Source organism: Haemorhous mexicanus, chromosome 11 (assembly GCF_027477595.1).
Source record: "Haemorhous mexicanus isolate bHaeMex1 chromosome 11, bHaeMex1.pri, whole genome shotgun sequence".
NCBI classification, from domain to species: Eukaryota; Metazoa; Chordata; class Aves; order Passeriformes; family Fringillidae; genus Haemorhous; species Haemorhous mexicanus.
In genome coordinates this window covers 15,205,300-15,220,260 of record NC_082351.1, presented here as the reverse complement: position 1 = coordinate 15,220,260, position 14,961 = coordinate 15,205,300, and the positions used below count along the sequence as shown (strand labels likewise).

At 54.3% G+C, this 14,961-nt stretch overlaps 2 protein-coding genes across 2 annotated transcripts; one reads left to right on the top strand and one right to left on the bottom strand.

Moving 5' to 3' along the window:
• Window positions 1–303: 303 nt before the first annotated feature.
• Window positions 304–10,592, bottom strand: CCDC71 (coiled-coil domain containing 71). The gene is made up of 2 exons (XM_059856630.1): window positions 10,455–10,592; window positions 304–8,039 (listed from the first exon to the last, which is right to left on the bottom strand). Exon 2 carries the CDS (start codon window positions 7,985–7,987, stop codon window positions 6,800–6,802), a length of 1,188 nt encoding a protein of 395 aa, XP_059712613.1. The 5' UTR covers window positions 7,988–8,039; window positions 10,455–10,592; the 3' UTR covers window positions 304–6,799.
• LOC132332385 (uncharacterized) lies at window positions 10,520–14,863 on the top strand. Its single transcript, XM_059856632.1, has 5 exons — window positions 10,520–10,907; window positions 10,980–11,365; window positions 12,004–12,164; window positions 12,579–12,711; window positions 14,167–14,863. The coding sequence occupies exons 1-5, from the start codon at window positions 10,754–10,756 to the stop codon at window positions 14,371–14,373; spliced, it is 1,041 nt and encodes a 346-aa protein (XP_059712615.1). The 5' UTR covers window positions 10,520–10,753; the 3' UTR covers window positions 14,374–14,863.
• The last annotated feature ends 98 nt before the right edge of the window (window positions 14,864–14,961 follow it).

Here is a 14,961-nt window from a genome sequence, read left to right as displayed (position 1 = left end):
ACCCTGCAAGTTTCTAGGAACTAACCAGGAATGTGGATTTATCTCAGTTCAGCACCAGTGACATCCACGGTATTTTTCCCCCCAAACCAGGCAATCCTTAATGGAGTTTGAGTAACGCCGAACTTCCCTGGGAGAACTGGGGAGAAGAGCTGGGAGTGTGGTCTGCAGCTGAGCATGCCCCATGCAGCATGCAGCAGCTGAGCACACGGGAGACACCATTCCATGGAGCTGACACAGGGCTGGGAGCAGGAGCCCAGGGAGGAGCAGTCTGTCATAGCCCAAAGAAAAGCTGGACACATTGGGTGGTTCTGAGCACCATTTTACTGAAGGGCTGGACACCTGCTAGGACTTCATAACAAAAAGTTCACTTCATTTAAGAAAAAAGACAGTCTGCTTTTTGTCCCATTCCCTTCCAAAGAGTGGAATAATACTAACGCTGTCTTTTCACTAAGCAATGCCATTCCAAAATATACAACATTGAGTGTGGAACAGCCCAGCTTCATATTAACATTAAATATTATTAGAACTTCAGAAACATTCTACACAAACAAATGAAACAGTAAAAAGTTCACTCAAGAACAAGATGGTCAATTGTAAAATCATGATACAAAGTTTGTTATTCACCCTCCTGCGAGTTGCAGTTGCTGTTCCCCAGCTGTTGCTTGGGATGCCCCAACACCAAGGAATGCCACAGCAGAGCCCGTGGCGCTGCTCTCACCGGAGCAGGTCAGTGCAGCTGTGTCGTGGAGACGGCTCTCATGGAGATGCTGGTTGGCAGAGAGTGGCTGGGCAGTGCCTAGCCAGAGACCCCGTGTCACTCCGAGCAGTTGCCATGCCTGTGTCAGGAAATGCCCCTCCTCAGCTGCACCAGGACCCAGGAGGAGCAAGGGCATCATACGGTGCCTTCCCCACCATGAACAAACACTGACACTCATTTTGTCCCAGTCCTGGCCTGGGCAGGGCGGTGAAGCAGAGGCAGGAAGGGAGGTATTTCTGGGGGTAGCTTTGCAGCACCTTCTCTTTTAAAACAGCACCATGTGCCTGTGTCTGTGGGAATCACCAGACACTCACAGGGGCTGCCTGTAGCCACAGGAACACAGGAATGGAAAGGCAATAAGGAGAGAGTCCCAGACGATACTAAGGCCTTTAAGGGACTCCCTGGGGAAGGTATTTTGGAGGCCACATGAGCAGTGCCAGATTGTGAGACCAGTGAAGGATGGGAATGAAGGGTTGGGGGGGATGCCTGCTCCAAAAGGACTCCCACTCACCTGCAGCACCTGTGTCCATGTACTGCCGCCAGGCAGGGTAGGGGAAGCTCTGTGGCCAGGCAGGGATGGAGGGAAGACAGTGATGTGGAAAGCCACAGCCTTGGCTCCTCTGTTTGCACATCTCCTGCAGCAGACACAGAAGCAGCAGGCTGCTGGCTGTCCAGCTGCTGCTGGCATCTTTAGCTTTCCCTACTCCCAGCTTCTCGCTTTTTCACCAGCCTTCCTTAGTGCTCCTAAGGAAAGGGAGGGGTCTGGCCTCAGTAAAATGGCCTTGAAGGCAGCTGCTGCCCAACCTGCAAGTTCCAGCAGTGTCACAACTACAGACAAGCTTCATTCCACACTCAGGGATGACCTGGTGACAAAGGCAAGCTTCTCATGTCTTCTGGGACAAGATTCCTCCGAGGCACCTGGCTCCAGGCAGACCAGGCTACAAGGAGAGGGAAACCCTTGCATGGACTCTAGCAGAGTCCAGAATGTGAGGGCTCAGGAGCATCCTGCCCTGCTGTGCTCTCCACAGGTTGTGCCAACCCACCTAGCTGGAAAAGCTGAGGGCTGCAGCATTGTCAGGAAGTGCCAGATATCCCAAAACTGCTGTCATCTCCGTGGGCCACCTCAGCTCCTGCAAGGCCATCACCATCTGAGCACAGGAGCAAAGAGACCAGTGCCCTTTTGAAGACTGAAAAAGAAACTGTCACTTCACAAAAACCAACCAGCCTGGCTGAGCAGCTGATGCTCCACAGCTCAGCACTGACCCTGCCAACCACGGCCAAAAAAAGGATCCTCACACCAAAACCTGCCTTCCTGCCTGGGAAGCTGCCCAGCTCAAGTCACACTGCCCAGCTGGAGCTGAGAAACAAACCTGCTCTCCATACCCAGGGATCCCTTGAGCCATGGCCAAAGGCCCAGCTTCTAGACAGGACAGGGAACTTGGATCCAAAGTGGAAGAACTGCTGGGCTGGCTGAACCCCTGAGCATGCTGGCAAGTTCTGGCCATGAACACAGCACAAGTCACAATTAAAAGGGCACAAACTCTGTGCTCAATTCCAAAACCCAGCGCCTCCCAGCCCCTCTTGCCACACCTGGAGCTGGAGTGGAGAAATGCTCCTGGAGTACCGGGGGCCTGGAGGACAGGCTGCAAACCACGGGCAGCTGTGGAGCAGGACCATGGAGCCACATGCGCAGCATCACCCATCTGTGCCGTTCTGCTGCTGATTCCCCTGGCATGTTCTTAGCTGGCAACTGGCTAAACTCCATGCAAGGAAGCACCAGGCAGTAGGGGGGAACTCAGCCCACTAACCCCAGCCCTGATAGTATGAACTGGTCTGAGAGCTGCCCAGTGAGGTGAGCACTCCAGGGAGCACACCTCCTCCCCACACTGAAATACCACTCCGGGGCTGCCAAGCAGGAGTAACAAAATAATCCCTTCTTTTTTTGCAAAAAAAGTGCTTAAGAAATTCTGTACAAGGATTGCTACAGCAGCTGGCTCATAGGGGATGCAAACAGTTTAGAAGCAGCAGCAGCACCACGCTACATGGCTTGCAGGGAAGAGGCTGAAAAGAAACTTCTACAACCATAAGCAGCGGCAGATGGTGAAATCTGATCACAGTGGACATGAGCTTCAGAACATTTCTACCAATTAACATTGTGATTTCAACTGGTATCTGATGTCAGCTTCCCCTTCAGCTGCCTGCTGGACAAGCTGCTCTCCCATGGACCTTGCTGACGGATATCTGAAGCATGCAGGAAGCTCAAGGACCTTGTCTGCTGGAGAGGAAGCATAAACTGCTTCTTGGCAGCTGAATAAAAGGAGAAATTATTTCCAAAAAATCAGTTGGAAGAACAGCCCTTTGACCGCTAGCCGAATCATTTCTAGAAGTGACAGTGGCACAAATCCACGCGTTAAAAGCATTCCTAAGAGAGTCTCCAAAGCTCTCGGCTGTCACAGTGCCCAGAACAACACAGGCCAGGTTAGGCACTTGGATGAATTCAAAGTGACTAATACAGAAACAGGTCTGAACAAGGTGCATACCACATGCTCAGCAGAGACCACAGCGCTCTGGGCAATGCATTTCTATGTGCCTGCCAGTTACTGTTGCACAGATCCTTGGAAGTGTTACTCAGCTGCCACAGAATAACACAGGATGGAAGGGATCTGTGGGGGAGACCTCTGGTTGGAAGAGGTCTTAGGTAGCTCAGGTTTGATCAAACCTTTCATCTACCCGAAACAGCAGAGAGCAACATCCACACAGAGCCCCTCTGCAGCCTCATGCACATCAGTGTTACATGCCCAGGACACCAGGAGCATTCACACCTGGGCATGAGCCGAAGGACGGGGGAGCCAATCCGCACCAGACTGAGGCACTCCCTCTGCCAGTACTGGCTGGTGGGCAGCAGTTGCTGGCATTTGCACAGAGGCTGTAAAGCCCCTCTATAACAACCTGCAACCCTTTCAGTCAAGTTCCCGAAGCAACTGCAAGAGGAGGAAGAAACAATAGGAGGGCAGAGAATGGAGGTTCAGCATTGCCCCGTCACTCAGAGCCCTGTGGTCTGTTAGAGATGCACAGGAGAGCTGACAGAGAGGGGACTGATAATGAGCAAGTCCCTGAGCACACAGCTATGGAGTGCTCACTTCCCTGGCAGCAGTCTCAATGACACAGAGGTGTTTCCAAAGCTTGTCTCTCCCTGTGGAGCAGAACACCTTTTGCTGGTGGCTTGGGAAGGACACGGGGCAAACTGTCATCACCAAGCATGCACAGAACTCAGCTCAGTGCTGGGAAAGGCATGGCAGCACTAAGGCTGGATGCTGTGCTGGATGTGTCAAGCAACAATACAAGTCAAGATCCAAGCTGTGAAAGACAAGAGGTGATAAAAAAGAGTGAAGAGGCAGGCAGCAGTACACCTGAGAGAAGACACAGTGATCAGGAGGGATGTGGCCTGGTAAGTTGCCCTCAGGGGCTCAGCTTCCCACTCAGGCTGGAGGAAAAGAGGCTTCGACCTGGATTCAGCCTTGTGATGCACGTTGTTTTTCCCAGCGGAGGCCAAGTGCTCAGCTGGGATGCCTGTGCTGCATAAGGAGACTCCAAAGACAGCTCTCAGTGCCCTTATAAGGGTCTGGGAACAGGGGAAGCTGCTGAGCAGCCTGACAGCAATACCACAGGCAGGAGTTCAGAGCCCTCCTTGGGAAACAGCCCAAAAGAGAAACACCAGTGCAGGACTTCAAGACCTGGCATCTGAGAGCGTGGGAATGAGAAAGGTCTGAAGGAGTGAGAACAAAAGGAACAAAGCAATTTTTGGCCAGTTGACAGTGATGGAGAGCCCCTGTTCATCCAGCACCAGGTCAGGACAGGGAACTCTCTGCCAGGGAATTTTAAAACACAGAAGCAGAAGAAAATATTTCCTCCTCCTTGGCAGCCAAGCAGCGGCATTCAGAGGTCAGTCTCAAACACTGCAAGTTATGATCTCTGACAGCAACTCAGAACCCAAGTGTGGGGTTCAGAGCTTGCAATCATTCCCTGAATCATAAAATGACAGAAGAGCTTGGATTGGAAGGGATCTTAAAGATCATCTTGTTCCAACCAACCTGCCACGGACAGGGACACTTTACACTAGACCAGGCTGCTTAGTGAAAGTGAACCTCCACCCTGCTCTATGTGGGTGAGAGGAGAATCCCAATGCACCTCAGAACATCCAACTTCCCTGCCTTCTTACCCTGTCATGAACCTCCTCTCTTCTCTCCATACCACAGTCTTCCTTTCTGTGTTGGGGATCAGACACTGACTTGTTTTATAAACCACTGAAATCCAACCAGGTGCTTGGGCGGTGGGGCTCAAATACAAGGATCTGGGACTTCCCTGGGGAGCTCATCCCTTCAGCCAATGTCCACAGAGATTATTAGGTCAGACAACTGGTATTTTGAGCTGAATGAGTGGATTACACTACTGCTGCAGACATCTGAGCATACAGCAATATAAAGAGCCAGGCTCATACTCAGCCCAATGCCTCTTCCTTTCCCCAGGACACCAGGTTGTCCCTTCCAGGTGACAGCAGCAGCACTAACTGCTCCAACGAGGTGTTTCTCCTGGGATTAGTAGGTCTCTCCCTGTGGAGTGCAGGGAGCACAGAGCCATGTTCCGATCCAACAGCGTGCCCCGGTGCAGGGAGGTGACAGCAGCTGTCTGCTGTGGTTCTGCAGTGCCTCCTAGGGATGGCAGAGCCTGCACTCCTCCTTCCACACAGAGCTCTCACACCTGCCACACACCTTCTCACAACATCCTTGATGGCACAGCAAGGCTGCCACCCACCACATGAAGCCCATCTCCCCTCCTACTGCTTCATCCCCACAAACCACAGAAAGTGACTCTCTATGTTTAAGTGCTGGTGTATGTCCTCCTAAATTTTTCACTTTTCTGCTTTAACTCAGGCTCAAGTATCCCACTGAGCTCTGGGACTGGCAGGATGTAGCTAACGCATTCAAACACAGCGTGCATTTCTGTTGTGGTTTAACTCCAGCCAAAATCAACAGTCTTCTCTACCGGCACCTGGGATCTGCTCCTGGAACACCCAGCAACAGCAGAGCAGTTACATGGGGGGCAGGACACTACACAGTTCATGCTAACAATTCCAGCCCTTTGGCTCTAACAGTCACAGTTCCTGATCCACAGCTGCACCTGGGGTATAGGAGAGCAGAGTAATGCTGGGTGTTGCGGAGGAATCCTCTTTGAAGGCAAATCCCTACCATGCGTTCCAAACTTCTGCTATCCAGAAAGGGAGGAGGTGCCTAAAGATGTCAGACAGACTTGCAGCCCTGTGACACTCCCCCAATGTTATGCAGAGGTTATACTGAAAACAGGATTAAAACTACCAGCTGGTAATTCTCCAGATTGTTTGGCATTCTGGAGACAAACAAGTGGCTACACTGCTGCTGCCTTTGAGCTGCTCAAGGGAGCCCACGACAGACTGTCACAACAATGAACCACAAAGGAATTTCTGGCACCTTTCAACAAAAGGCTAGCTGAAGGGAAGGAGGAACAAAAGCTATCAAACCCAATCCCAAAGGGATGGAGGAAGTGCATCTTCCCACAGTTCCTGGGCCATATGCACATATATGGATATAGAGATATATAGATAATAAAGTTATAAAATTTGATCAAAATAAAACCAGTAAATGTACAGCTTGAAAAAGAGCAATATCACAGTGCATCAATGTCATGAGAAAGTCCTGTGTTCTCCCCTGCACAAGAGCACAGCCTGTCACGTTCAGGGGAGTGTGGTGAGAAGTGAGCTCTCCGGCCTGCTCAGCTCAATGCTGATCAGTCACTGTCCCACACTCCCAAACAGAGGTTTGGATTTCTGCAGCCAGTTCTGCACAGCAGTGGCAGACAGGCAGGAACAGCACAAGAGTGGGCTGCTCTGTCTGCAGGTTAGTGGGCATATTGGCACCAGAGACACAGAGTGACTCCCAAGCCTCTCTGTGCTCTGGTGTCAGGTTTTTATTTACTTACTTACAAAAAAAAGTGACAAAGTGAAGAAATTCAGGGGACACTATGAGAATGGGACAAGGGTTGAATTTGGATCACGGGGGACAAGTTGACCCTAAGAATCTTCTGTGCTCTCCTCCTCACTTCATCATCAGAGGAAGAGCTGCCCACCTTGATGGTCTGGAATTTCAGCAGGTTCAAAGTGCTCGGAGCCTGTCGAGTTTTCTTTCGGACAGGAATGGTATTTGCTTTTTTCCTCTGTGGTGCTTCTTTTGCCTCTGTAGTTCTTCTCTTCTTCTGCCTAGTGCCCTCCTGGTAAGTGCTGCTGTCCTTCCATTCTGTTTTTCCCAGCAGAACTTCCTTATCTTTGATTTTCAAGGTCTTGGGCTGTGGTGCTGTGGTGCAGTCCTGGGACGAGCTGCCTGCGACTCTCCCGTTGAGAACTCCGGAGGCTTTGCAGGCGTTGCTCTCCTGCAGCACTCCACCCTTTGGTCCCTTCAGAAGCTTTAAAGCACGGGTGGCAGAATCGGGTGCTTTCTTAACCAAACGCTTGTACCCCTTGCCTTCAGTTATTTTAGTGCTCTTGCCTGAAGAAAACTGCCTTGGTGGACTTGAAGTCTTGAGGAGTTTAAGGTCTGAGTTAGAGATCCCAAGATGCCCCTGTGTGTACTTGGACTCCAAACAGGATGTTGCAGTTTTCAATGGCACCAGGGCTTCCAGAACCACTGACAGTCTCATAGCTGGATACACGTCAGGATACATGCTTGTAGGGAAGCCCACTGTCGCCGCCTTGGATGTGCCACATCCTGTCTGCTTCAAGGAGCTCAAGAGGAGATTTCTGGAATCTCCTTTGGAGACTGGTTGACTGGAGACTTTCAAAGAGCTCGCTGAAATGCTGGTGGGCAAAGGGGCCACTTTTGCCCCTGAATTCCTGGCTGGACTCTGGGTGGGCTCAATGGTGCTGGCACAGTTGCGCTGCGTGTTTTCTTCCGTCTGACTCGGTGTGACTGCCGTGCACGAGCTGTACCCGTACACATCCTTACTCCTCAGAATCGTGGGCTGGTAGCCCTCCTCCTTCAGGCCTTGGATGAAGGCCACCAGCTGGGTCTCTGTGTCCGAAAGATCCTTGGACATCGGGTTGAAGACTCGGAGGGCTTCCTCCAGAACTTTCTGTCCTGCAGAGGAAATTCTTGACCAGGAATGGACAGCTTTTTCTTCCTCATTGTTCACTGCAATATTCATGGCATTAGGCAAGCAGGTGCTTCAAAAATACTGGAAAAACAACCCTTGACACCTCAAAAGGAGAAAGAAGACAGTTAGCTTGCAGCAACTGAAATTATCCAAGTTTTTTAATATGGGACCTGAAACCATTCAGCCCAGGTGTGGTTGGTCGCAAACCCTGGGTCAGATTCTGGGCTCAACCCAACAGAGAAGCATCACCAAGAAAAACCTGTCACTCACTTATCTCTGAAATAAAACTAAAACATCTCTCGCAAAAATATCCTCCAACCAAAACAAAGATTTCAGGAAATCCCATCCAATCCACCCCAAAATGAAGGACTCCAGTGATTAACTCAGCAAAATCTGCAGCTCATTTCCAGTTTGAGTTTGACCACCCCAGCTTTGGACAACCAGATCTCATTTTTCCTGGGAAAAACTGAACCCTCATTGAACCCTTTCCCTGTGTACACACCTCAACCAGCACACTGAGCCATCTCAATACTAAGAAATGCCTAAGTACTTCAACTGCATCCCAGGACCACCTTCAATTTCTCAGCTTTTTAACTGATGCCACTCAAAAATTGATTCTGAATCCCTTGCCAAAGCTGCAGCTTCCTCCTGGAGACCTGGCAGCAGGGCTGGAGGCTGTTCCAGTTGTGCTTCATTGATGCTGAATGCTGTGGCAAGGCAGCACTGCTCCTTGCTGTTCTCTTGTTTGAACAACGGTCCACAACTTGCTGTCACAGCAAACTGGTGTTGATCCAAGGACACTTGCTGCCAAGTGAGGAGGAAGCAGGAAATTCAAGCAGGGCGGTATGAAGGAAACACACATCACCAGGGCCAAGTGTACAAAGGCCTGAGGGACAACACTGGGATCACACTCAGGGCACTGTGCAGCTGCCTGCCCAGCACAAAAGCATCAATTATTGCTTTCAATAAAAAATAGGCACTAAAGGGCAGTCCAGGCAGGACTCGAAGGGCAGTCCTTCAAGAGAACTCTGATCCTGGTGGCCTCACAGCTCCACAGCTGGATGCTAGACCAACACAAAATCTTTAGCTTTATTGATACCTCTCAAAATAATAATGAAGATTCAGTTAAAAACCCTGACCAGGGAAATGCAGGTGATGTCGGAGACAGTTTGGAGAGGGCAGTGCACAGGCAAGAAAGCTGTGACGGAGAAGTCAGCGCCTGAGCAGCCAGAACAAGGAACTACTCATGTCCCACGTTCCCCCCAGAACTTTGGTCTCACCAGAGCACAGGAGCAGAGCCCATGCTGCCGCCAGCTGCACAAGCAGGGAAGAGACACGAGCCAAGAGCAGCCACAGAAGGGAAAGCACAGGTCAGTGGGGGAGTAAGAACCTCCACATGACAGACTAATCTCAGTCAAGTGCTCTGCAGACGTCATGGCCAAAGAGGGATTTGGAGGAGGATAACGCAGTTGCTCAGAGGCAGGCGGGGGATCTCCCACGAAGGAGGGAAGGCAGGCAGGGAAGTGATTCCACAGAACCCCAGCCAGCGTTACCAGCCAGCAGTGAGAGTCACCACCTTGAAAGTGACCAAGCAGAGCCAAGCACAGGAAAGCCAGAAAGGGTGTAATGTTAATTTTGATTTGGTGAGGCAGAGGTGAATGAAGAAGCACAAATAACAACATGTGCTCAACAGGCTGCAAAATGGATCATCTTCGGGCTGCAGCAAGCCCAGGAGCATCTGGGACATCTGAGGGGTGTTCTGGCTGTGACATTTCATGGGAACAGGACTTTCCAAAATCCAACTGCTCGGTGCTGTTTGGTGCAGTGCCAGTTGTATTGGACGAAAGCCGGCCAGGAGCAGATGCACCCCCGGGCAGTCTGACCTCCTGACAGCAGTTTCCCTCCTGTGACACACTGCTGTGGGGCAGGGGGGCTACGGGAGCACAGCACTCCCGGCACGGTGTGAGCACAGCACCGGAAGGTCGAGGCTAGCACCGGTTTAGAGGCCCGGCTGTCCGAGCACGGAAAGGGCTCTCCCGGTGCACCGCAGGGGGAAGCAGCTGCCGGCAGGGCGGAGACGCGGGGCTGGGGCAGCCTGTAGAGCTGGAGGCCGATGCGCAGTCCCAAGGAGGGCTCGACGGGGCCGCCAGGTCCTTGCTTGGCCTCTCCCTCTGGCCCGCCCCTCGGCGCAGGCGATGCCCCTTCCCGAGCGCCCGTCCCTCGCTCCCGCTGCACCCTCCCCAAGGCTCGGCCCGCCGGCCGGAGGGACCCCGGGGCGGGCAGGCCGCCTGGGCCGACCCCTCCCTGCAGGGCTACGGGAGGTGATTGGTGCAGACAGGGGGTGCGGCACCCGCCTTCGGCCCGCGCCGGCTCCCGGGACCGGGGGGGCGGGGGCCGGGGCGGGGCCCTCAGCGCCGCGACTCCGCCTCCAGCGCTCCGAGGCCGCCCCAACGGGCGGCTCGGCAGCGCCCTCGCCCGGGAGCCGGCGTGTGGCCCGGGCCCGCCGGCCCCAACCTACCGGCTGCCGCCAGACCCGTGCCCGCCGCTGCGCCGCACCCGCCGCTCCAACATGGCCGCCCGCGGGGCGCCGGAAGCGCCCCCGCTTCCGCTTCCTGTCTCTTTCCGAGCGCCGCGGTCACGCCCACAGTCACGGAGCCTATTCGGTCACGCCCCCGCGCTCCGCCCCTCCGCCCCCGCTCCCGCTGTGTCCACGGCAACGGCGGCGAGGGCCGTCCCGGGCCGGCAGGGGGCGCCGCTGCGGAAGCGGCGCGGGCGGAAGCGGCGCCGTCACCAGGTAACGGGGTCGGTGTCAGGGCGATGAGCGGCGGGGCCGGGCGACGGCGGCGCCTGGTTCTGCACGTGGACCTCAACAACACGGTGGTGGTGGCGGACACGGTGACGGGGCAGGCCCCACGAGCGGCGCTCAACACCTTTCTCAGCACGGTCACCTGGGGCCGCGCCGGGGCTGCCGGTGAGCACCGGGGCCAGGGGTACGGGGGACCAGGTGTGGCGGTGCAGGGCTGAGCCCGTTCCTCTCTTCTAGGCGAGTGGGAGTGGGTGAGCGACCGCCCGTCCCTGCGCCCTCCGTGCCCCGGCGCCCTCAGCTACTACAGCCGCCACGGTCGGGACCCCGCCTTCACCGAGGCCGGCCCGGGCCGGCGCTTCCGTGACCTCCACGCCCGCCACCTGCGGCTGTTGGAGTGGCCGGACCGGCCGCACGACCTCTTGTCGGTGCCGGGGGAGCCCGGCAAACGCTACCACCTGATCCTGCCCTCCTTCTTCCGCCTCCTGGACACGCTGCACCGGGATGGCAGGGCCTTCGCTGTTGTCTTCAGGACCTTCGGCACCGACTTGCCCCGCGCCCTGCAGGCCGTCAGCTGCGCTTTGGATGGGCAGCACCCGCAGTTCCCTGCCCTGCGGGACGTGGCGGTGAGTGGCGCCCTGAGGGTCCGTCGTGATGGGGAAGGGCAGCCAGATGGTCTCATGGAGTCCCTTTCCCCTCCACGTCAGACTGCTCTCCAGCTGCTTGGCCAGACTTGGCTTTTAAAAGCTTCGAGTTCTCTGGATGAAGCTGTTAGCTGTGGGGGAGCATGTGTGTGCAGATCTTATGTGGAATGATCTCTTCTTGGGGTATCCTCTGTTGGACAGAGCATGCCTTCTCCCAAGGGGGGGCTGCTGCAGCAGAGTGGGGCTCCCTGGTCCAAAGCCAATCACAGCTGCACTCCCTTCCCCCTGGCAGCACACTGGGCAGGAGTGCTGGGAATGAGCTTTAGAAGATGCTTTAGTTATTACTTGGAGTGTTTTCAGATAGCAGAGATTGAAATGGGGGCATTGTGCAGCTAGGAGAACATTCCTTTCCATCCCTGGGGAAGTCGTTCCTTTCCATCCCTGGGGAGAGGATGATTTTTGGTTGGATGCATTCCATGCCTCCTCTTGTCATCTTCCCAGCACCATCCTCCCACACTGTAGTGGTGGGGAGTCTCCACCCTGCTGCTTGGTGTCTCTGCCAGTGAAACAACCTGTCTGCTTTGGAAATTTTTCCTTCCCCATTTTCTGTGGTCCTGCAGCTCTCTGTGGACCTTACCCCTGGCCAGATACGCTGCAGCAAGAAAGAGGTGGTGCTAACACGGGGAGCAGAGCGTCTGGCCACCCGGGAAGACAGAAGAAAGCTTTACAACTACTTCAGCTCCTTTGAGGGAATTGGAGGCTTCCAAGACCACTTTGACTGGTGAGAAAGAGGGCACTGAGAAAGTGGCTTGGGTATTATCTTCTTTCCTATGATTCTCTTCGTTCCTGGGATAGCTCCTAGTTTTGAAACCTTTATGTTGTTGGGGTCCCTATCACTTAAGGCACTCCCCATTTTGCCTGTGGGCAGCCTGATGGGACTCTCACACTATTCCTGAGAGTATTCCTGAGAGTCCCCATCCCCTGGTGTATCTCCTGCTTTCTCCAAAGGCCCCCTGATTGTCACCTTGATGCAAAATGCCTCATTCCTAGGAGAGCCCAGGCAGCAGGACAGGACATTCTCTGTCCTGCTTCCCTGGCTCAGAGGGTGCCCTGGGCATGCAGCACAGTCTGCCATCACCTGGGAGCTGTCACCCTCTCCCTGCCCTGACTGTTCCTTCTCCACTTACTATTTCAGGTGGGCCAGAAATCAGTTCTCTTCTCAGGGTGGGAAGCCCCTGTGGATAGACCCCCATGATCCTGACATCCACCACATCTTCATTGATGACAACATCCGGCTGGACGATGGAGACACCATTGTTCACCCCCAGGTAGGTAGCTGAAGGCCCCTCTGGCACCAGCAGCCTGCACTAGGGATGTCCCTGGCAAGGTCAGACATGTTTTGTCCCCTTTGCACGAGGCTGAAAAGGGGGGGTCAAGGCATAGCCCTGATGTCACTGCATCCTGTGCCACCAGTGTTGGTGGCAGCGATGCACAGGGAGGGTGAGATCAGCTGTCAGCAATGCGCAGCAGGTGGTGGCTGCCTCTGCTCCCCTTTGAGTCAGCCCTGTGCCTGGAGGCAGCAGCAATGATAGAAGGGCTGCCAGCCTTGTCACCTGCCTGAATGAAGGGGCAGTGTTTGTGGGGAGCACACTTGGGAAACAGAATGTTTACACAGACAGAACCGTGCCTGGCCATTGGACAGCTGTCAATGCTCAAACAAGAGCTGCTGGTCCATGGGTGATCCTCAACCCCTGCCTGTTTCCATATGGAGACGGTGCAGGGGGGAAACACGGCAGCCAGTGAATTGTCTGCAGTATTTGGCAGGCAGCCTGGGAATGGAAAGGGGTGGGATGCTCATTGGATGTTCCCTTCCATACAAGCTTTCTCAGCTTACACATTTGTAGCTGGTGGCAGGAATTGTTACTGCCTGGACAGACCTGTCAGGAACAGGCTTTAGTCTGTGCCATGCCTGGTTGAGGGGAGCCTCTGCAATGGCTGCTGCATGCAGGTCTGCAGCAGCTGGAGTGTGGCTCACACAGCTCCACTTGCTACATTTCAGCATCAGTCTATTTGTCTGATCAAGGAGTTCCTCCTTTGGCATTGGTAGACTGCATGGCTGGTCAGTCAGGCTGCTGTGCAAATCTCATGGCAGCCATGCAGCCAGCCCTGGGGCTGCTCCCACGCTGAATCACTCAGGTAGGATCCAGTTATGGTAGCAGCAGACCTCGTGGGCGTCTGGGCAGCAGCCAAGCATCTTCCCAGCAGGGCTCCTCATCACTGCTGGGACCTTGCTGTCCTGCAGCCAGGATCAGTAGGTGGAAAGCCATTCTCCCCTCCTCTTGCATCACTAGCTCTGCAGGGCTGTCCCCATTTCAGTGATGGTGACAGAGCAGCACTAGGAGTGAAACAGATTGCTAGGTAGCTTTAAGCAGGCCATGGTGAAGATCAGGTGAAGTCCCTATTCCATCCTGTGGTAGCTAAAGGAAGAGCTATTGGCAAAGGTTTGCCTGGAGTCAGCTGCTGTTTTCTTCCAGCTGCATGGTGTGGCCTGTTTCCTTAAGGGAGCACCAGGCATGTGTGTGACGTGCTGGTTCAGAGTCAAAGGCAAATTCTGGGAGAGGGGGAAATCTCAAGAAAAAAATTTCACCTGCTGTTGCAGTGGAAATAGGATCACCTTGCCTTCTGCCCCTGACACACAGCCAGCATGGAGATGCCTGGCTGAAGGGAGGACAGAGCGTACCACGGGGTGTGTGCATTGCTGCCAGGCTCTGCTCTCCCTGCAGGTGTTCTTGGAGCAGGGCAGCAGCAGTCCCAGGAGCGTGCCCACCTCGGCACTGTACAACATTTGCCTCGTGCAAACCAATCTGCTGGAGGCCATTGCTGATGAGGACTATTTCCTGCGCTGTGTGAGGAGGTGCGAGGAGAACTACGACCGCTACCTGGCCTGCGTGGAGAAGGACACCCCAAGCCAGCAGTGGGATGGGCAGTGATACCATCTCATGGGGCTGAGTGGCTCCAGACTGGGACACCACCCCGCTTCCTGCTGCATGCAATCAAAGTCTCAGGCGGGCTCCTGCTTCAAGCTGTTACTTCTTCAATGTGCAATGTGGGCGTTCAGTCCTATCAGGACCTTCCATGAGCAAACACAAGCATCCTGGGAGCTTGTGTGATGGGATTTTTGGAGGAAATGGTTTTCCAGTCTTTGGCAGTGTTGCCCATAGTGCCCACTTCTGCGTGAGGGCTAGGGCTTACCATCCCTCTGCAGTCACCAGGCCTAGTCCCTTCCACCATCCTGTGATGCAGGCAGCCTCACAGTGTTTGCACCTCACTTGCTGCTCCTGCAGTGATGGCTGGTGCAGAGCAGGTGCCAGGATGAGTACAGTGTTATCAGCAGCATCCCCAGGTGGCATTTGTGGCGTGGTGTTCTCGGCGGATGCCTTGTCACTTGTGTCTGTTTTTAAAGCAAACCTTTTTAGCTCATTTCTGTGTGAGTTTCCTGCCTGCCCTTGGCTCTGCCTGTGCTGGTGGGTGGGAAGCGCCTTTCCCAGCGTGTTCATTTGCCTGGCTCAGCCAAGTGG

What these genes read in the sequence shown, in the direction of transcription:
- CCDC71 (XM_059856630.1), bottom strand. Translation starts at nt 7,987, where the DNA reads ATGAATATTGCAGTGAACAATGAGGAAGAAAAAGCTGTCCATTCCTGG.
- LOC132332385 (XM_059856632.1), top strand. Translation starts at nt 10,754, where the DNA reads ATGAGCGGCGGGGCCGGGCGACGGCGGCGCCTGGTTCTGCACGTGGAC. An exon ending in GGGCCGCGCCGGGGCTGCCG is followed by an intron (nt 10,908 to 10,979) that starts GTGAGCACCGGG and finishes CCTCTCTTCTAG; the next exon opens with GCGAGTGGGAGTGGGTGAGC. An exon ending in CTGCCCTGCGGGACGTGGCG is followed by an intron (nt 11,366 to 12,003) that starts GTGAGTGGCGCC and finishes GTGGTCCTGCAG; the next exon opens with CTCTCTGTGGACCTTACCCC.